Raw genomic sequence first — 21,618 nt, forward strand, 5'->3', positions numbered from 1 at the left:
CAAAACACAATGCAAAAGAAAATCTCTGGCTCCAGAAACATTTTGGTTGGTTAATAATGCATAAAAAAAGGTTAAATTAGCCACCTTTGTTTCTAAAGTGGAAAAGATGCCTGGTTAGTTAATTTCTTTTTACACTTGCTCTGTTTTCTATTTCTTTTCTGTTGTCTTATCCCTATGCCATGTTTATTACTGGGAACATTGTTTGCCACAGCACAATAAAAAAATAAAATCATAAAATTATAAGATCAACTTAACTGAATAACCACCTTGTTGTTGAGCCAGTGCGTTTCTACAGACCAAAATATTACCTGTAAACAGAAGAATGAGTGCATTTCCTGTGATTATTCTTCTGTTGAAAAATAAATAAATCCTCATCCTGTACTTGTTTGAGCAAACATCCTATAATGACACATAATTATGTTATTGTTAAGTGACCTCGTCTTTTATTGACATTGTAAGTTGTAGGAAAAATTGACATCCAAAGCAGTAGAACTTCCCAGGAGAAAAAAGGCCTTAACAAAAAAAAGTCAGCAAACCTTTTAATCTTTTTTTTTTTTATTTGATTTGATGGAATACGTGTGTGGTGAAGTGTGGTTTGTGCAGGGGTGGGGTGGAGCAGTGGGTAACTGCCAGGGTATCCAAAAAGAACTATAATAAAGCACTGTTGACTGTGACACACTGAGTGAGTTGTGTCCTGTCTTCACAACATGCAATTTTGATGATTTTTGGTAATGGTTCAAAAAACTTTTCAAATAAGTGTCTATGGGCATTTCGAGATGGTGCTGAGTAACACACTTCTACAAGGACTGTGTCTCTATCAGTGAACTGAGAGGTTTTCAGCAGTATTTCAGCAAATGCTTCCCAACAATGCAGTGTCTGTGGGCAGGAGGGTGAAATCTGGATTGACAGATTAGCAAAACACAGAACTTTAACACTGAACTGCACTTTTGTTGATTCATTGTTGTATTCATAAACATGAAAAACAGATTCTGCAGTCACGTTAGGGAAAATGGTGGTTTGAGATTGCAGCAACACCAAAGTTACTGCAACCATGTGCAATGAATTTGTGGTTTTGTTGCCCTTTGAAAATGTTTCTTTGAAGACGAACGGCAGGTATGTGTATGAGTGATCAAAGCAACTTTGGTTCATCAAACCAGCAATAGAGCAGCAATAAGACAGACTCAATAAGACTGAATTAGATTAATAACACTTAATAAGACACAGAGTTGAATGTTAGATAGCAAGCACTTAGATGTAGAAAAAAGTTCTTATATAAATGTGTGTGAATGAGACATGTTATATGAAGTGCTCTGAGTGCTCAGAGTAGAAAAGCACTATGTAAAAACCAGCTCATTTACCATAAATGAACTGGTAAACACAAAAGTAGAGATTCCTAAAAAAATAGGATTATTGTACAACAGCAATTTCATGGCAACGTAACATAGGCACGTTCTTTTATAGAAACCAGTTGGCAACTAGTTAGGTCGAGTTGGGAGTCTCTCCACATTTATATATTATATGCCAATTATAATTGGCATATAATATAATATAATTATATTATATTATATATAATATAATATAATTATATTATATTAGCCTTAATTTTTCAAGACTAAATTATTATTACAGATTCGATCATTGTCTAGTTACGGTTCAACATGCATGAAACACATCTACTCCTCTGTGTTCTGAATATGTTTTAATGTATAGAGGTCTGCCTGTCAGCATAACTATGACTATCATATATCTTTTCCATTCTACGTTAATAATCAGTGTGCTAGCAATGAATATTTAGTGTAGTGCCAGTGATAGCTTTCACTGATGTCTTGGCCCGCTAGCGATAGTACTCAGGCAAACCGTTCTAATGTTACGTTGCTGTCATTCTGCAGAGCAAGGCCATTATACACATTATGTACGACACAGACACCCCTCTGCACACACATCCATAGACACAGCCAAGCCCAGTGAGTTAAAATCACTGAGCCGCACCTCATACAAACTGGAAAAAAGAGAAACACAGTTTTGATATGTAATGAAAGATTTTAAGGTAAATTCTAAGTATAGTCATAAGGCCTACATGTTGAATTAGAGCAAGCAAACGAAAAAAAAAATGCTATGTGCAGTATTATTCCCCTGGAGCTCATTTCTACGATGAGGTATATGGGTGAAAAAATAAAGCAATGCGCCAGTTTTTTTTATGTTCTTTTTCCCAAAAAAGCATTATGGTCAAATTATGTACAGTGGGGCAAAAAAGTATTTAGTCAGCCACCGATTGTGCAAGTTCCCCCACTTAAAATGATGACAGAGGTCAGTAATTTGCACCAGAGGTACACTTCAACTGTGAGAGACAGAATGTGAAAAAAAAATCCATGAATTCACATGGTAGGATTTGTAAAGAATTAATTCGTAAATTAGGGTGGAAAATAAGTATTTGGTCACCTCAAACAAGGAAAATCTCTGGCTCTCACAGACCTGTAACGTCTTCTGTAAGAAGCTTTTCTGTCCCCCACTCGTTACCTGTATGAATGGCACCTGTTTGAACTCATCATCTGTATAAAAGACACCTGTCCACAGCCTCAAACAGTCAGACTCCAAACTCCGCCATGGCCAAGACCAAAGAGCTTTCGAAGGACACCAGGAAAAGTATTGTAGACCTGCACCAGACTGGGAAGAGTGAATCTACAATAGGCAAGCAGCTTGGTGTGAAAAAATCAACTGTGGGAGCAATCATCAGAAAATGGAAGACATACAAGACCACTGATAATCTCCCTTGATCTGGGGCTCCACGCAAGATCTCATCCCGTGGGGTCAAAATGATCATGAGAACGGTGAGCAAAGATCCCAGAACCACACGGGGGGACCTGGTGAATGACCTGCAGAGAGCTGGGACCAAAGTAACAAAGGTCACCATCAGTAACACACTACAACGGCAGGGAATCAAATCCCGCAGTGCCAGACGTGTTCCGCTGCTGAAGCCAGTGCATGTCCAGGCCCGTCTGAAGTTTGCCAGAGAGCACATGGATGATACAGCAGAGGATTGGGAGAATGTCATGTGGTCAGATGAAACCAAAGTAGAACTTTTTGGTATAAACTCAACTCGTCGTGTTTGGAGGAAGAAGAATACTGAGTTGCATCCCAAGAACACCATACCTACTGTGAAGCATGGGGGTGGAAACATCATGCTATGGGGCTGTTTTTCTGCCAAGGGGACAGGACGACTGATCCGTGTTAAGGACAGAATGAATGGGGCCATGTATTGTGAGATTTTGAGCCAAAACCTCCTTCCATCAGTGAGAACTTTGAAGATGAAACGAGGCTGGGTCTTCCAACATGACAATGATCCAAAACACACCGCCCGGGCAACAAAGGAGTGGCTCCGTAAGAAGCATTTGAAAGTCCTGGAGTGGCCTAGCCAGTCTCCAGACCTCAACCCCATAGAAAATCTGTGGCGGGAGTTGAAAGTCCGTGTTGCTTGGCGACAGCCCCAAAACATCACTGCTCTCGAGAAGATCTGCATGGAGGAATGGGCCAAAATACCAGCTACTGTGTGTGCAAACCTGGTAAAGACCTATAGTAAACGTTTGACCTCTGTTATTGCCAACAAAGGTTATGTTACAAAGTATTGAGTTGTATTTTTGTTATTGACCAAATACTTATTTTCCACCCTGATTTACGAATTAATTCTTTACAAATCCTACCATGTGGATTCATGGATTTTTTTTTTCACATTCTGTCTCTCACAGTTGAAGTGTACCTCTGGTGCAAATTACTGACCTCTGTCATCATTTTAGGTGGGGGAACTTGCACAATCGGTGGCTGACTAAATACTTTTTTGCCCCACTGTAGGTCTCCATGCAACTATGTGTCCATGTGCAAATATGCAGTGAACATTAAGTGGCATAAATGTGTGTAGTGTATCTAGTGTCTAGTTGTACAGTATGCAGTATGTTGCAAAATATTACATATTAGGACATAATAAAAAATTATCTGGTCATCACCAGCTCTTAAATTAGATAACAACAGAAGACACATTATACGGTCTCATTACTTATTTAACTAAAAAAAAAGTACATTTGAAAAATTAGTACACCAGAAGATTCAGAACTTTTAGCAACAGTAACTAGATGGCTTTAGTCTGTCACATCATTGTGGAGGAATTTGAGCCCATTCATTACAATGTTGTCTGACTTTATTGAGGTTTGTTGGGATTCATTTATGCACAGCTCTCTTAGGGCCCTGCTATCCAGTCGTTAAGTGATGACGTGACGAATCCTACTTCCGGGCCTAAAGTAGTCTGCGTTTAATATGGCTTTTGTGTTGTTAACATGTTTAATGCTTTGTATTTTCTTCTATTTAATCTCAAAAAACTCCTAAAACAGTCAGTGATCACTGTTGACCTCCCTCGGCTTTTATTACCACTAATCATTTATTTAAGCTCAGTTTTTAAAACCTTAGGATGTAACTACAGCCCAGTCCATGCAGCAGTATATGAATGACTAACCTCCTATTGTGGATGGATTATCTCAGTTGTTCTCCTGGCTGAAGTTTGGTCCTTTTACAGCATCCTGCCATGCGATTACATTTGTTCCTGACCACCGAGAACACTAACGTTAACTTTTATCGAGTGGGAAAAAAGTTAGCTTGTTTATATTACGCTAACATAGCTGAGTCGCTAGCGGTCACATAGCACATCATTATATACCAGCTAGCCAAACTTCAGTAACCCTACAAACGTCACTGCTGTTTAGTTTTCTGTCTTCATTTATGTTGGAAGTGATAACAGAGCTGTACGCTTTAATTTGTTTCCAAAACCCCGCAGTCTTGACATGCTATATTGCATTTAGATAGAAGCTAGCGAGCTAACTTCCTGCTAACTTCTAACTCCGTTAAATGTCATAAATTCCGTTTTCATGGATGCCTGGATGTTAAACTCAATTGTTACACCTGGTAGAACAGAAGTCTGATCATTTTATTAAAGATGAAAGACTTTAGACAGTTTTTCAACTCTCAGTAATGCCATAGTGATCGTTTGATATATGGACCTGCAGCAGAGTTTAGGCCCAGACACGGCTAGTGACGTCAGACTTAACGACCGGATAGGAGTTCTGTCAAGTTTAGGTCTGGACTTTGACATCTTGGTTCTGTTCTTTTTCAGCCATTTCGCTGTAGATTTGCTGGTGTCTTGGAAATATTATTATTATTGTCCTGTTTGCCAACCCACTTTTGCCCAAGTTTATTTGTCACACAGAAGCTCCCACATTTGACTCTAGAATATGTGTGAGTTCAAGGTCAACAAGTAGCTCCGCAGAGCGGATCAGCCACTAACCAGAAGGTCAGTGGTTCGATCCCAGGCTGCTCCAGTCTGCATGTCAACCCCATGTTGCTCTCCAATGCATCCATCGGAGTGTGAATGTGTATGAATGTTAGGCACTTAAGCTTAGAATTGCTTGTGTGAATGGGTGTGATTGGGTGAATGAATTAGCTGCATAAAGCGCTTTGAGTGCTCGGATAGAGTAGAAAAGCGCTATATAAGAACCAGTCCATTTACCATTTAACTAAGGGACTGCAAAGTGCTCAGGTCCTGTGGCTAAAAAAAACTAGTCCGAATCAACATGCCTCCACCACCATGCTTGACAGCTGGCTTGATGTGTTTATGCTGACATGCTGTGTTTGGTTTTTGCCAAACATATTGGTGTGCATTAAAGCCAAAAATTTCCACTTTCATCTTGTGTGTCCAAAGGAAACAGCTTTGCAAATGTAACCTTTTTTTTCTATGAGCATTATAATTTATTGAGCTAACTGAGGCTTAAAAAGTCTGAGATGTAGCGCTTTGGTTTTTTGTGGTCCTTTGGAAATAGGCTCATTACCTTCCCAAACAAATGGGGAGGATATAAGACCGTAATGAAGTAGCAACTGTTTCTTAAAGATCATTGCTAATGTCTTTCTTCCTTGGCTTTGTGTTAAAACACCTGAATGCCTCAGACCCACAAAACTGCTGCTTTTACTCAAGTGCTCACACTTTTTGATGATTAGTTAATCAAGTGTATTTGATTAGCAGCACCTGATTGCTTCTTACCCTCTTAAAGCAGTAAAGGTTTTTGTTTTTTTTCAGTTCCTGCATTTTGGCTAATTTTTGGTTAAATAAATAATGTCATAGTGAAATATGTCACATGTTGTTCATCTGAGAGCATCTTTTTTCCCATTTCAAAATCTGCTATGGACTTTTTTATTTTGTCCCAATGTGTAAAACCTTACTATTGAAAGAGGGTGTACTTTCTTTTTACCATACCTGTACACCAGTTAACACCCTTAACCTACTAATGTTGAGATCCTCATCATTTTTACCTGTCAGGGCATGGTTGCCCATGCCCTGTAGGATGATGCCTTATAGCATGTTCTGAAGCATCCCATCCCTCTGATGCTAAATCAAATTGGGTATTAGAAAGTATGGAGGCCTGGTACCCTCTGACACTTTAGCTGTCAGTAGTTTTAACAACATTGTTTATCATTACATCTGTACAGCAACTCATTTTAAAAAAATTTACGCAAGAGAGTTTTTGCAGCGACAGTGATCACACACATGTGAATGGTATCTCAAAAACAAAAGCCACATTAAGGTGCTTTAGTAAGCAATGATTCATGAAATTTCACTAAATGTAATCAACAGATTCTACTGGAGACAGGAATTAAAAAGAAAATAATAAAATAAGCCAAGTGCGGTTGAAGTAGTCATATTGGTTGTGTGTCTTGTGTGCTTCAGGTTTACAAAATTGGCATCCCATGTACACCTGCACATATCCAGGCAGTAACAACGTTTTATGTCTTCTATCCAAAGACTGTGGGTGAACAAAGTTGATAGGAGTACTTCCTGCACAACACAATTGATTTTCCTCACATTAAAAGAACTGTAAACCTCTCTCGTAAAGCAGGCCATTAGCTGTCTATTAGTGTGCTTCGCGGTGCTTTGTACAGCCAATTTACATATTAATGTGCTCACTCTCACTTTCACATGCTAACATAAACCAAAGCCCACATACAGTCATTGAGAACAAAAAAAAATACAGACTGTAGAAAATAAAAAACAAAAATCACTTAGACATCAACTGGTGATTCATTTGTTAGAAAGATATTGGGGAGCTAGGAACTATTAATCATTCATATAGGCGGGCCATAGTGCTTTCTCCTATCCATTGCTTAACCTAAGTGGGCCATCATAAAAAAACATCTCTAAGTGGTTTCTGCTCATTTATTTGCATCCGACTGGCTGTCCACATCGTCTTTGCTTTACTCTTTCTCAGTAGCTCCAATTTCTTCATGTTTTCTTGTTTTCTTCTCCATGTTAGAACTGAAAAGAAGGAGCTCTCAGGTCCCTGAGTGGTTTCCAGACATGTATGAGGCTAGTATCCTCCCCCACACTGCATCACCACTCCAATGATAAGCAGGGTCTTTGGACAGAAATTGTCTCTTTGAGTTTTAATAAGGCCGACAGTTGATGGGATCTTTTTTTTTTTTTTTTTGCTGCATAAATAATTCAAAACTACACTTTATCACGGAAATATGGTTACATTACTTAAAACTATGGCCCCGGTGATTGAAGAAAGTCATTTCTTTTTGAATAACTCAGCTTTTTTTTAAATGTCATTTTTGGTGTAATTGCATTTACTTTTCTAAAACATACCTTTTCTCTGCCTACCTTTCTCCCTCTCTTCTTTCTGACTTACAGAGGATGAGCTGCAGCTACCTGCTCTGCACTATCCTTCTCTTCGTGGCTGTATTGCTGGCTGTCACTGTAACTGGCACCATCCTTTTCATGAATCACTATCAGGCTCCACCCATGTCTGATGGCCTACCCCACATTTCTACCAACCAGGATGAAGCCAATGCCCTGGTCACTGTTGAGAGAGGCGATGGCTCTCGCATTAACATCTTCATTGACCCCAACTGTCCGGATTACAACAGTAACTTTATGCGACTGGAGGGTGTGCAGACCTCATTGCTCCACTCACTGACCGACCACGACTCCGACTTGAAGTCTGTGAAAGGACAGGATCGGGCTCTGCTTGTCAGTCTGGCTGAGGAGGTGGCCAAGCTGTCAGCCCACGCAGGCCAACTGAAAATGGACTATGAATCTCTACGCAGGGGGCAGAGCAGCCTCGGGCAAGACCTTAACACACTGCAAACGGAACAGGGACGCCTCATACAGGTGAGACGCATAAGCAGAGAAACATTCCTTATACCTCAGTGTGATGTAAAGATCAATACCTCTTTCATCACAGCTTTTAGTTGAAGTATAAATATATGAAACCATCCAGAGTAGTAAGCATCTTCAATTTTTTTGTACTTATTTTGGCACATAGAAGATTAGAAAGGGTTTTATTTCTTAAGAAGAAAGGGAAATTCATGCAGTTTGTGGGAAAACTATCAGTTTTGATTTGATTGTTTGTTTAGTTGTTGTTGTTGGTTTCTTAATCAATGAACCAATTTGTGAACTGTATTTAAAGCAATGCTCCTAAACCCTTGGGCAACACCCAAGTCCTGACTTTAAGTACTGTACTGAGGTGTTCAAGGACTGGATTGTGACACATCTATCAATATGTATCGATTGTGACACCACCTTCAGGAGCGTGAGACAGCATTGGACTTTCTGGTGTTATTTAGTTACTTCCTTTTCCCGACTAGAGAATCCAAACACCATCACTGACTAATCAAATGCCAAGTAGACTGTGTCAATTTCTTTTTAGACTGTTAAAGCCAAATAACAGCTAATTTGAAGTGCAAATAGGGCTCATGTTCCACTGGGTACAACTCGCTCACTGTAGTGTTTGAAGACGAGGTCACGGGGGGAAGAAAATGCCCATCATGTTTCAAGAAACAGCAAACACATTTGCACATTAATGCAGTAAAACAACATAATGTTTCCCAGTGTGTAAGTCAGACTGAGCATTGGATGTAAACATAATTAGACACCTTTTAGTTGCGACTGTCCACATTGATTTATTGATGATACATTTCCCAAATGTGCGTGGAGAATCTTCACACTACATGGTCTTTTAATTTTGGCCCATCAGGCTCAGTCTCTCTACTCTGCAGTAAATAGATTTCATAGCTGCCAGCCATATAGCTCAAACTACTGAATTCATTCTGCTTCTGCCAGTCCCCCTTTCTTTTTCTTTTTTTTCTTTCTTTTCTTTTTCTTTTCTTTTTTTGTTAAGCCAGACCTTTAAAGCTCACAGATCAACATTGTATAAAAATCACCCAGAAACTCCCTAGATGAGTCTGCTCTGGACCTGTTGGCTAAGAAAACATGGGTGCTGATTGAGCACACAAAGAGAACGTAAAACGGTCCATTGCCTTTGCTCCTGTTAATTTCTGGTGTGGGTGGCATCGTGCAGTGGGTACTGAGGCTAAGTGGAGGTGGTACTAGCAGCTTAGACAGTCCAAGTGATTGATTTCCTCTTTGGAAGCAAGGCATGTGGTGCGCACATCCGCTGTTTCTGCCTGACACTGTGGTGTGACTATGTGATCTATGGGCCACCTGTGGCCAAGACGTCTGATTTATACGATGACACAGAGCTGACTGTGCCAGTGTTAGTAATGGCTCTGTGTGCACTGCAAGCCCCCTGAAGAACAGTTTCACCCAGCTACATAGGGAGAGGCCCTTCCACATCACCTGATGTACAGGGAAATGTGATTGCAGCGGGTTTAGGACCAATCTTTTTCGATCATTGAAAAACTGACATTAATTTTTCACAGTAAGTGCTTGCAGCCTCAAATAGAAAGGTACGCCAAAGCCCCCGTATTTGCATCCAAATAAATCACTGTGATGGGAAAGGCTCGTGAAATATAGGGATATAGCAATGAGGCAATACATCCAGCTCATGGTCAGGTTTCAGCACCAGCAGAACACAGGCGGTACTTCTCGTTAGTTCAATTTTCTTTCCTTAATTTGAAAAACGTAGCTAAATTTGACAGCGTTTACTGTGCTGTAGTGTTACTCTAATCTAAAAACTTTAATTGGGAATTTAAGATTTAGAATTGTGAGCAATGACGTTTTGACCACCTGATAATGAATGCACATATCCATAACACTTTGTTCATTAGCCCATGTTCACATTTTAGATAACTGATTATTTAGATGTGCGTGCATAACAGGCTGCTAGCATAACACATCTGGAGCAAGAGCAGATGAACTACAAGCTAGGCAGTCGAAAACTCTGCAGTTCTGCCTCTGAACACTTTTGCTGAATGTTTTGACAGATTTCTCATGTTCCCACCTTTACAAGCAAAAGATCTGTTGCATTTGTGACAACACTGTCGGCATCGACTCTAGCAAAGTGCAACCGCACTTTTGAGCATTTCATTCTCTCCTCCATCTGCACAAAGACCAGGATCTGTGTGGTATGTGCGAGACAGAGCTCCCCTCGCCCCTCACATGCAGGCTCTGAGAGAGATAAAGAGACAACTGTCCTCAGGATAGGGAACAGGGGAAATGCCTTGGATTAATGGCTTAATCAGTAACAGAGGAGGTCAGATAAAATGTGAAAGATAACTTTTATGTACCAATAGTAAATCTATTTTCTTAATTTTTTCCAGTATTGAAAATAATACAGATAACATTGGAGCTTACTGATACTTAAATCGTTTTGCCCTGGAGCCTGTTTAATATCAGATTTCAGTACCCATTCCCATTTAGCATCATATTTTTGCTGCTGATCAAATACAGTTGTTAGGATAGAGTGCCACTGTTTCTGTTGTTTTTAGGCACAAATAATCATGGTACCCTGTTAAATTAACACTCTCTATTAATGTTACAGACAGGCAGGAATGATAATGTTAGCTGCCAAGGCTCCAATGTTAACATTATTGTTTTATTACTGAGCTGTAGCCTTTGGCAGCTACCTTAATGATAAAAGACAGCTAATGTTACTGTCAGGCAGTTGCGAATGGTGAAATGAGTAAAATTAACGTGTCCGTCAGCCAGGTTAACGTTAATGATAACTATTTAATACTTCAGTGTTGTTGAAATGGGAGCTTTACTGACCTCTCAGAATTCCTCATGAAGAGTAACTCAGTGTTATGAGCCTCAGCTACTTCAGCTGCCAGTGAGGGGAGGGGCTGTGCGCCTCACTGCCCACGGTGGTGCTATGTGAAGTTGTCCGTTAGCTGGAGGAAGAGAAGACTATCATAAATTAGTATCTAAACTGGTCGTCCATTAGTATCTGAGAGGTGATTTTTCTTTGACAACCCAGTTGCTTACTTGTTCAGAGTACGGCAGTGAGTATTCATTTGGAAAATATTTAAGGGCCATGAACAGAACCCTGGTGGACTCCAGTTTGCTTCATTGCTGAAATTCACATATGCAGTGAGGTGATGCCTATAACTTCTAGCTACAGCTTCATTCAGACACATGTGATTTATTACTTTCATTGGTGTGGCCTCACCAGCCTCAATGCTATGATGTTATAACAAGCCAGAATGAATACTGTCAGAAAGGTTACATTTCTATTTAGGTCTTTATTACACATACACATAAAGGTGTCACACCAAATTACTTATCTGTAGGTTTAAGCTTTACGTACTAAAAAATATAACTATAGTGCTTAATATTCTTGCACCCTTTTCTCAAGCGCCAACTCACTGATTTTGCCTTCTGTCATTTATATAACATAGTTGTACGCTGTAACTGAAGATTACACTTCTGGTTACCGCAGGGACCAAAAGTCAAGCTAACTTTTTAGTTCTTATTGTAAATTACCCAAGTCCCAAAGCACTCCAGTGCAACACCCTCACACTACTGCAGTGTAGATCTTTATTTCCTGTGAAGTGTTCTTACCGTTAGGGGTTGTCTCCATTAATCTTTTTTTTGTATTAAGTTAGAACCTGTCAGCAGCGGTATGAATTACATTAAACATTTTTAATGTATTTTATTTTTAGATCTGACCAGCAGTGGCAGCCCTGTGCATAAGCTATGATGTACAAAGTAACCGTAAAAACTGAAGGCTATGGCCCATTAACAGAACTCCAGCGCCCACAAAATGAGCCTAAATATAATGTTTGGCACAATATATGACTGCAAAAACTCAATGAGGAAAAAGCAACAAGGAAGAGTATGACTTGCTGATATCCTTGAACCACAGGTCACAGTTTAAACTGAATTATGTGCCTGTGGAATTTTAATGTTGTTGACAAGCAAAACTCAGCAATAGAAAACCGTATTGCTCAAGATGTTCATTAAAGTTGATGCAAGTACTGTAAATAGCTGAGGAGTTTAATATTTTCTGCCAGAAATAAGATTTAAAGAGCTTGAAAAGCTAAAGCCTCAGTCACAATCAGTAAAACTAAGACTAGTAATTGGTTGTTTATTGATTGTGGAAGGCTGCCAGCTGTCGTTGGATCAAATCAGCTACAAAGAAGGCGCCACACTAAAATCCTCCTTGTGATTCGGTCTCTCACAAATTGCATAGATGACACTTAACTTCTCATGAATATGCGTTAACTAACAACTGAGCTGTAGTGAAATTTGAAAAAAAAAAAAAACATAACTTAAACTGGAAATACAAACTGTTTTCTTTTATAATAAACATTTTTCTTTTCCTCCTGAAGCCAACATGTTTCATAAAGGAGCAACTTTTACTTTGAAGGCAAAATGGCCTTCATTTCCTGCATAACACTCTTTATAGTTTCACAACTGCTTAGCAAGTAGGTGTGCATATGCATCTTTGTGTCCAGTTTCACTGAGCTACAGCACTACAGCAAGCAACTGGTTCCCACCACTTGTTAACCGGTTGGGGAATGCACATTTTCCTAGGAAAAGTTGGTTTCCAGGGGGTCGCTGACTGGTCTCTAAGCCTGTGTGACTGGGGTTATATTAATTTAATAGATTACAGTTACCAACCAGTTTCTTGGTCTGTGTGACTATGCTCTATTAACAGTAGGTATTGATGACTTCATAAAAAAATCAATTGCAATTAACAGTTTAAAAGGAATAAGGAAAATGTATGTTTTAAGAAATAATTGAAACAATACAAATGCTAAGATAACCTTTATTAGTCCCACACGTGGGAAATTTGTTAATATACCATATTAAGCTTTTAAAAATATCCAAAATACAGTCAGTAACAATAGGTCATTTGCCTCTAACATGAATGGGATCATTTAATTCAGTGGATTAAAATTAGAACTGATGACTGTTTTTGTTAAATCTAATATTTTGTAACAAAACACAAGACATCATGAATTTCTAGGACTGTGGAAAACAACTCTGAGACAGAAATGAAATGCAGTACTTATTTATGCATGTGTGGGCCTATTTCGCAAGTGAGACTTAGGACAAGTATAGCAGAGAAATGTTGAAGAGCCATTGCACGTCTTTATTTCATTAACAGTGATTTAATGGCATAGCTGGGCTCTTTGCACTCCACCCCAACAGCAAGCTACATATAGAAAAAATCAAAATCCTTATCAGATATTACTCATATTTGATATGAAAACATCCTGTTTATGTATGAAGGCTCTCTCAATCATCAGGGTAATCTTTTATTCATCGTTTCTTTGCTTCAGAGGCCTCATATATCTAGAATCGCTGACTGTTTAATTAAATGGATACAGGATAGGAAGAGGTCGGCCTAACATTTATGAAACACTTTAATACAGCGAATTAAGTCAAGCCCTTGTTGATGGTCAATTTAAGCACTGCTGAATTGCTTTCACATAAGATGTTGGCATATCTGTGAAAAGTATATGTAACTTTTTCCCCCTTAAAAGATAAAATGATTATTTTAAAACTGCATTTTTGTGTTTACATGGGTTATCTTTGTCTAATATTGAAAGTTGTTTAATGATCTGAAATATGTAAGTGTGACAAAGATGCAAAAAAAAAAAAAACAGGAAAGGGGACAAGTACTTTCTCACACCGTAAACTCACAGGCCTGTTAACTAAAGATATGTAGTAAGTACACATGTACAATATGATACGCAAGATTACATTAATTTACTTACGCATAAACTTTTAATTGAACATTTGCACACATCATATGCTAACACACTTATTTCCCATACTATAGTATAGTAAATGGTAGATTGTGAATGACAGACAATTCACAGACAAGGTATCAACATAAATTACAGCTGACAATGATTATGCGCCTTAGATGTGTTACAGTAAGTTACAGGTGTTTCCTTTTTCATTGGAAATACTTTGTGGAACCATTTGTATACTACCCCGGTTGTCTGCAAATGAACTGTCACTGATTACGCCGCTTGAGCGCAAAACAAAATCTTAATGTTTTCCTTTTGCATTTTAGACCTGTTTGAAATTATATCTGAGGTTCGGAATAGACAGATATGGCTGAGAGTTTCAATTATTTCTAATTTGCAAAAGGAGAAGAGGGTGACTTTGTGAAGTGAAGATGTCATATTATGCAGATGGTGACTAAATGACATTTTGTAATTGCCCTTTCTAGCCTTGCTGTGCCTCTCTGTTCTGTGACTCGGCACCCCAGGGATGAGAACGGACTCTTTATTGTGTTTTGCCACAAAGTTTCAGCAGGTCAGCATTTAAGTTTGCAGTTTTAAGAAACAAAGCATCAGATGAGAGTGGATTTTATCGATGGTGAGAAGCAAAGAAGCTGATTTTGAGTGCGAGTGCACTGCACATTATCGTCTGAATTGTGTTAAGCTCTAAATAGGAACACTTACTAACAATTTGACTTTAACCTTGACTCATGAAACAAGGCTCCATGTGTTGAGTGCTGTGGTGTAACTGATTTTGTAAGACTGTGCAAAGGCTGCCTAATGAGAGGTAATTACTTCATGATCCTAATTGATGTGTCAGTCAAGGCTTAGCATTAAGACCACAGACAATCCTCTGTTTTTGGTACGTACAAACAAACACAATTAACTTTTAAAGACAACACCAGTAATAATGTTAAATGTGCACAAAAACAACATTTACAGGGTAACTCAAATCTTTGATAATTTCCCTACCTTTCTCATTTTTAAAAATGAATTTTTCTGACCACACAATGGGTTTGTCGTCAAACAATCAAGATGTGCTTGAAGTGCAGACTTACAGCTTTAATTCAACGGGTTTAACAAAAGTATTCCATTAAACTTTTACATGTTACTGACATTTTTATATGTAATCCCTCATTTTTAAAGGCTCTAAAGTAACTAGCCCTCCTTCACAAAAGTAAAGAATTGCTTTGCATGAACCAACTAACATCACCAAATGCTGTTTCCTCTGTTGAGAAGAACTGCAGCCACTTTCCATTGCTGTGTGTTTGTAGGTCTCTTTGAACTGAACTGAAAAGCTCGAGCCATTGGTTTAAGATCAGGTGACTGGCTTGCTTACTGAAGAATATCTCATTTCTTTGCCTTGAGAAACTCTTGGGGTTGCTTTTGCAATATGCTTTGGGTCATTAACCATTTGTATTGTGAAGCACTGCCTGATCAGTTTCGCAGCATTTGACTGAGCATTGCCCAGTACACCTTTGACTTTATCCTGCTATTTCTAGAAGCAGTTTCATCATAAATATATTCTAGTCACAGGTTCAATTGGCAACCATACATTTGCATGCTATAAGATTGCCTTCACACCATGTTTGACAGATGATATGGTATGCTTCACATCATTAGATCTCTTTCCATCCCTATAGGTTCTGCTTCCCATCATTCTGATACAAGTTTTATTCATCCAAAGACTACACACACTCTTTTAAACATATTCTGGCCATGTCCAAGCCGACCTTTTTGACTTGACTCAATATCATAAAAGGGTTATTCTTAACCAAAGAAACAATTCTGTGACCCTGAAATAACAATCTCTCAAGCCTTATTAAGAATTTGGCTATTTAGCTGTCTCTCTGAATTTTTCACCCTAATAATGGCCTAACTTCCCTCCCTGTGGTCTCTTTGGACCTCGTATTGATAGTACCTGTCACCAGTCACCAAATCAAGTTCAAATCTTTAAATTAATTCTAGCTCTTAATATATAAAGTCTTTGTCTGTCCACACACTCCTTCTAGACAATCAATAGCTGACCAACCAAACTTGCCACACAGGTTCATCTTAGACCTCTGAAGGTTTTGTCTACATCAGGTATTATGACACCATCATGCTGCCTAGCAACTGCTTAGCAGCCGGCTAAAATCACGAATTTTTCAATACTTTATAAAATATAAAAAGGGTCACATCATATCAATTTTACAGCCAACAGTGCAAACAGGCCCAGCAGTACTGTAGCATGGGCATGTACTAGTCTGTTTAATTTGGCATAGGATCATGAGGGACAGACCTTACTTTGCTATGAATCTCCTTGTCAGTAAATTCACCAATTGCTTTTCAGCCCCTTTAAAATTGAGGTCTGGTAAATGGTAAATGGCCTGTATTTATATAGCGCTTTACTAGTCCCTAAGGACCCCAAAGCGCTTTACATATCCAGTCATCCACCCATTCACACACACATTCACACACTGGTGATGGCAAGCTACATTGTAGCCACAGCCACCCTGGGGCACACTGACAGAGGCGAGGCTGCCGGACACTGGCGCCACCGGGCCCTCTGACCACCACCAGTAGGCAACGGGTGAAGTGTCTTGCCCAAGGACACAATGACCGAGACTGTCCAAGCCGGGGCTCGAACCGGCAACCTTCCGATTACAAGGTGAACTCCCAACTCTTGAGCCACGATCGCCCCGGTATACTTGTTAAAGCCCTTAAATTAAAGCTGAAAGTCTGCACGTCGATTACATCTTGACATTTGATTTCAAATCCACTCTAGTGGTGAACAGAGGCAAAATTACAAGCTGCATCATTGTCGAAGTAAGTACGGACCTGTCCCTGCACTTGCAGTTGTACACATCAAACTGTCTTTCTTGTATCTAGTCTAGGTGTAGAGTAAGTGATACCTGTATGGAAGGCATGCGTCTTCTTCTTTTTTTTTTGCTTTTAAATTAAACACAGCATGCTTATACAGATTCAACTTAGGACAATTACTACATTTAGCATTTGTGAACTTATAAGCATGGAAAAAGGAAGAAAAAAGAGGAGGAAAAAATATAGCAATATTAACTAAATAAAGAGTAAAATAAAATAAAATAAAATAAGAAAATTCACGTGGGGTGTGAGGCATGAATTATGAGCAGTTCATTTTTAAGAATTCTAGAAATGGCTGCCAAATCATACAAAAACTCGCCAGTTTCCCCTTTCTATCACTTATCTGTTCCACCCTGGCCACAGACACCGTCTCATTAAGCCACCTTTTAAAACACGGGGCCGAAGAAGACCGCCACTGTAAAAGCATACGTTTCTTTGCCACCAGCATGCCCATTGTAATTATCTGTTTTTGTGAAAAGGAAAAAGATTCAATTGATGCAAATGATCCAAGTATAGCCAGTGTACCATCAAGTGGTACTTTTTTCCTAAATTGGTTTGAAAACCACGTAAGAATTTGGCTCCAAAAAGCTTTCAAGACAGGTCAATGCCAAAATAGATGTGCAAGGGAACCTTCACCGATATTACTTGTATCACATAAGTGGGACACAGAATTATAGATCCGGTTAAGTTTAAGTTTAGAAAAATGTGATCTGTGAATGACTTTAAACTGGATTCATTTATATCTGGCGTTTATTGAGCCTTTCTGAATATTGGTAAAAAAGTTTGACCATTGGTCCTCAGACAGAGGAACGCCGAGGTCTTCAGCCCATGTACTCCTAATTCAATCAGAGTCAACTGGGATTGTAAAGCACTTGACAAACTGAGATATCAGATGTTTAAAATCTGCTTTCCGAATTATATCAAAGTAAGTATGACTTAGTGGCTTCAGCGGAAAGTCTAAAAAGTTTCATTGAACAAAAGGCATGCGTCCTCTTTGCACTGACATGGAGGCATGCATGTAAATGTGTCTTTTTGTTTGCAACTTTGTGTTGTGTTTGTGCGTGAGTTAAACCCCCAGTGTCACCGTGATATTATTTCATTTTAGGTTGCTGTGCCTCAGAGGTGTGTTGCATGGTTATTGAGGGCAGGGAATGGCCACTGGGGTTTCTAGCTAATGCAGTTTTAGGACCCAAATATAGCTGCACAGACATACGTTTGATAGAAGATTCTGAATCCCCTATACATGTCTTTGAACACTGCAGGTCTCGGTGTGTGTTTGTGGGTGTGCATGTGTGCATTTGGGTACAGGTAAGATGAAAGAGAGGGAATGAGATGAGGATTGTGTCCGTGTACAAATAACAGCCAGACTATTTCTCCTGTCTGCACAATATAGTGTGCAGTGTTCTCAAATGGAGCTTAAGTCCTGGCTGTGCATACACTTTGGCCAACTAGGGCAATGTGTGAAAACAACCTTTCTGCAATGAAAAGCACATTAAGGGCTGCAGGTATGTGGCCGTGGCAGATCAGAGAGGTTACACTGATCTTTGCAAGTCCTAGCATACATATTCATCAGCATCCTTCCCACAGGGCTCTTTGTGTTTCACAGCATAGTTGATTGCTGGGAAGCATTACCAACACATATTCTGAGTCCAACCTGGAAAAGAGCCAACATGAACGTGGTAAAATACATCGAGTCTTGCATTTAACATACGAATCCCAATTATAGAAATTGGACTGCTAGAAATATTCAACCATAACATCTAGATCATCCTTGAGAAGACAAAGGAGGAATTTCAAAGTCTGCATATGTAACATTGATTTTACGTTGGAAAAGTTCAGAGAATATAACATTTTAGTTTGGGTTTATGAAGCGGGTAATTATAAATGCATCTTTCAAAGCTACACTGTTAAAAAAACATCCTAAAACAACGGTAATATTCCGGCAGCTGGGGCGCCAAAATACGACCGTAAAATAACAGAAAATAACTGTTCCATAAAAATACGGTTATTTTCAATAATGAAAATAGAGTTTGTTGCGCTAATTTGACATGGGATTCTGCCTTTTCCAAGTGCTTTTAGACATTAAATTAGGAACATTTTTACGCGATCAAACAATGAAATTACCTATAAACAAGGTCACTGAATGTGGAAATATGAATCATAATACGTAAATGTACAGAAATATACAGTTAGCAGTTGGTTTAAATAATAATTGATTGCATGCCCTGGGACAGACTGACAGAGGCGAGGTTGCCATATCGCTCCATCGGCCCCTTTGGCTATCACTAGTAGGCGGTAGGTGAAGAGTCTTGACCACGGACACAACGACGGCGAGTGTCCGAGCCGGGGCGCGAACCGCCAATCTTCTGATCACATGGCGAACTGCCAACTCTTGAGCCATGAACGGCCTAACTAGCAACGATAATAATACTTATGTGATGTAACACAAGCTTATAGGGATCATGTTATATACTTTTCCATAGCATTACATTTGAATTCAACAGTTCAATCTTTCAAATAACGGACAGATATTTGTGAAATCATGATACATTTGTGAATGTATTTTAACAATCTAAATATGCATATGTACAGACAGATACATTTAATAATCATGACAATTATGTTGTATTACATTACAGTGATTTAACGTTAATTTACATTCAAAATGTGAAGTTAAAGTCTATTTACGTAACTTTAATGATATTCTAGAAGAACAGAGCATTACTGTAAAATGCACAGTAAAATGCCTTCATATTAGAGTTTTTTCCTACGGTCGCAGCGTTACCCACAACCTTGTTGTTAGTTCACATTCATTGGCCAATGCTTAGCGTCATGTTATTTATATTAATTGCAATTCCTACCTCTACATTTCTTTTTTCAAAATATATAATTAGCACAGCGTGTCCGTGCAATGTTTTACATTGTGGCATGCAGAGAAATCTTAACAAAGTAGCTCACAGAGAGAGATTGAGCTTGTTATTTAACCCCAAGCTGGTAGGGGGAGCTCCTTATTAAAACACTTGCCGGTGCTACAATGTGCCTCAAGGTTCAACAACAGCACAACAGAAGTCACTCATGGTACAGCACTCTCTCTACAAAACAACAACTGTCAGTGACTCTGCACCACGGCGTAAACACAACATTCAAGATAACAGTTAAAAGTAACGTAACCATAAACAGTAGAACAAGAACATCTAAACAGCAGCACATGTCCCAAGGCATGATGGGAGACATTTCTGGATGTATTTTTACGATCTAAATATGCATATGTACAACAAAATATATTTAACAAACAAGTAAATTGTGTTTTATTACATTTACAGTGATGTTATGTTATTTTACATTTGACGTGTCAGATCACAGTCTACTTATGTAAATGTAATGATATTCTAGAAAAACAGTACACAACTGTAAAATACACAGTAAAATCATTTGACATTACTATTTTTTGGAACAGTGTAGACTCTTCAGTCCACTTTGGTAGTGATGAAATTCATAAATCTTCCTTATGTAGCTGTATCTATAGTTGTACTGACAAATATGAGGAGATTAAAGGGAATGGCATTATTTCATTTGAGGATAAATTATGTTACTGCACTTGGACTCTGCACCTGGTTAGCTCCTGCCTTCCAGATAATGTGTAGTACGTGTATTGTTTTCACATGGTATTTGAATCCAGTGCAGAAACCACTGACAGTGCACACTTTTCTGAAGAGGGGTTTGTTATGCTGCCAGAGTGTAAATACATTTCTGTCAGGAAACAGTCTAAGTAGCATTGCTATTCCATATGCATTAATTCATATTTGGAGGTATGGCTCTGTTCTGGGACTCCCCAGCTGTTCTATTTGCATTTGTAGAAAGATTAAGTATGGGAGAGCACACACCTCCTCCCCTTCCATTTATGGACATGGAAAGCAGGAGGCAAAGATAGATTAAAGACACTGAGCATGAAGGTGGAAGTGGGATTGCAAAGGGGCTTGCCTATATGCAGGTTGATGAGGCTTAAATAGCATTAATCATTTTATATTTACCATATCAGCTAATGTTGGCTGGCACTGACATCAGCTGATCTGCGGGGATTGCTGGCTGAGCTCAACTCTGCAGCTTGCCAGAACTAATGTCATGCTCAATTGATTGTTTATAACCGAATAAATTCCAGCCCTTAAGAGGGTCCAAAACAGATTTCTTTTATGAAAACTTCAAGAACCACATTTTACTTTAAGACTCACATTCAGTTTTACTATGCATATCTAAACAGTAATGTGTATGACATGTTCAAAAAGGTAGAAGAAGCCTGGCTGTCTAGGAGGTAGTAAAAAAACCCCGGAAAGCTTTGGGAAATGGTCTGAAGCAATGTGCAGAGTAGACAGTTTAAAAATGTTCAAAGTAAATAGAGACGACTGGCTTGTGTGCATTTGCATTGTAATTACGAGTGTAACGCAACATATATTTAAGTGTTTTTCTCTGTCATTCCCTGTTTGTGTGTTGCAGCTGCTGTCAGACAGCCAGATCAACATGGTGAAGGTAGTGAACTCGGTTAGTGATGCTCTTAATGCCATGCAGAAGGAGAATGTGGGTCTGAAGGCACGTGTCAAGGCTGACTTACAAAGGGCACCAGTCAGAGGTGCCCGCTTCAAGGGCTGCTCCAACGGTAAGAGAAATGAAGCATGGTTGGACTTTATGTATCTGTCCTGTGGGCTTGGATTCTTATACACTCAACAAAAATATAAACGCAACACCTTT

The 21,618-nt window shown here is 39.0% G+C and overlaps 1 protein-coding gene across 2 annotated transcripts in view; it reads left to right on the top strand.

Annotated features, from left to right (window-relative positions):
- Window positions 1–21,618, top strand: part of fibcd1b (fibrinogen C domain containing 1b) — a 141,310-nt gene that overhangs the window by 42,157 nt on the left and 77,535 nt on the right. For both annotated transcript variants that reach the window (XM_086301217.1, XM_086301218.1), the window contains 2 exons: window positions 7,724–8,203; window positions 21,367–21,526. In XM_086301217.1, the coding sequence (XP_086157343.1) occupies window positions 7,724–8,203; window positions 21,367–21,526 (640 nt within the window). The remainder of the gene's footprint in view (window positions 1–7,723; window positions 8,204–21,366; window positions 21,527–21,618) is intronic.

The sequence above is a fragment of the Aulonocara sp. 'chitande type north' Nkhata Bay genome, linkage group LG7, assembly GCF_057382095.1.
Source record: "Aulonocara sp. 'chitande type north' Nkhata Bay isolate Kocher_YH1m ecotype deep benthic linkage group LG7, A_spYH_male_GT1.1, whole genome shotgun sequence".
Taxonomy (NCBI): Eukaryota; Metazoa; Chordata; class Actinopteri; order Cichliformes; family Cichlidae; genus Aulonocara; species Aulonocara sp. 'chitande type north' Nkhata Bay.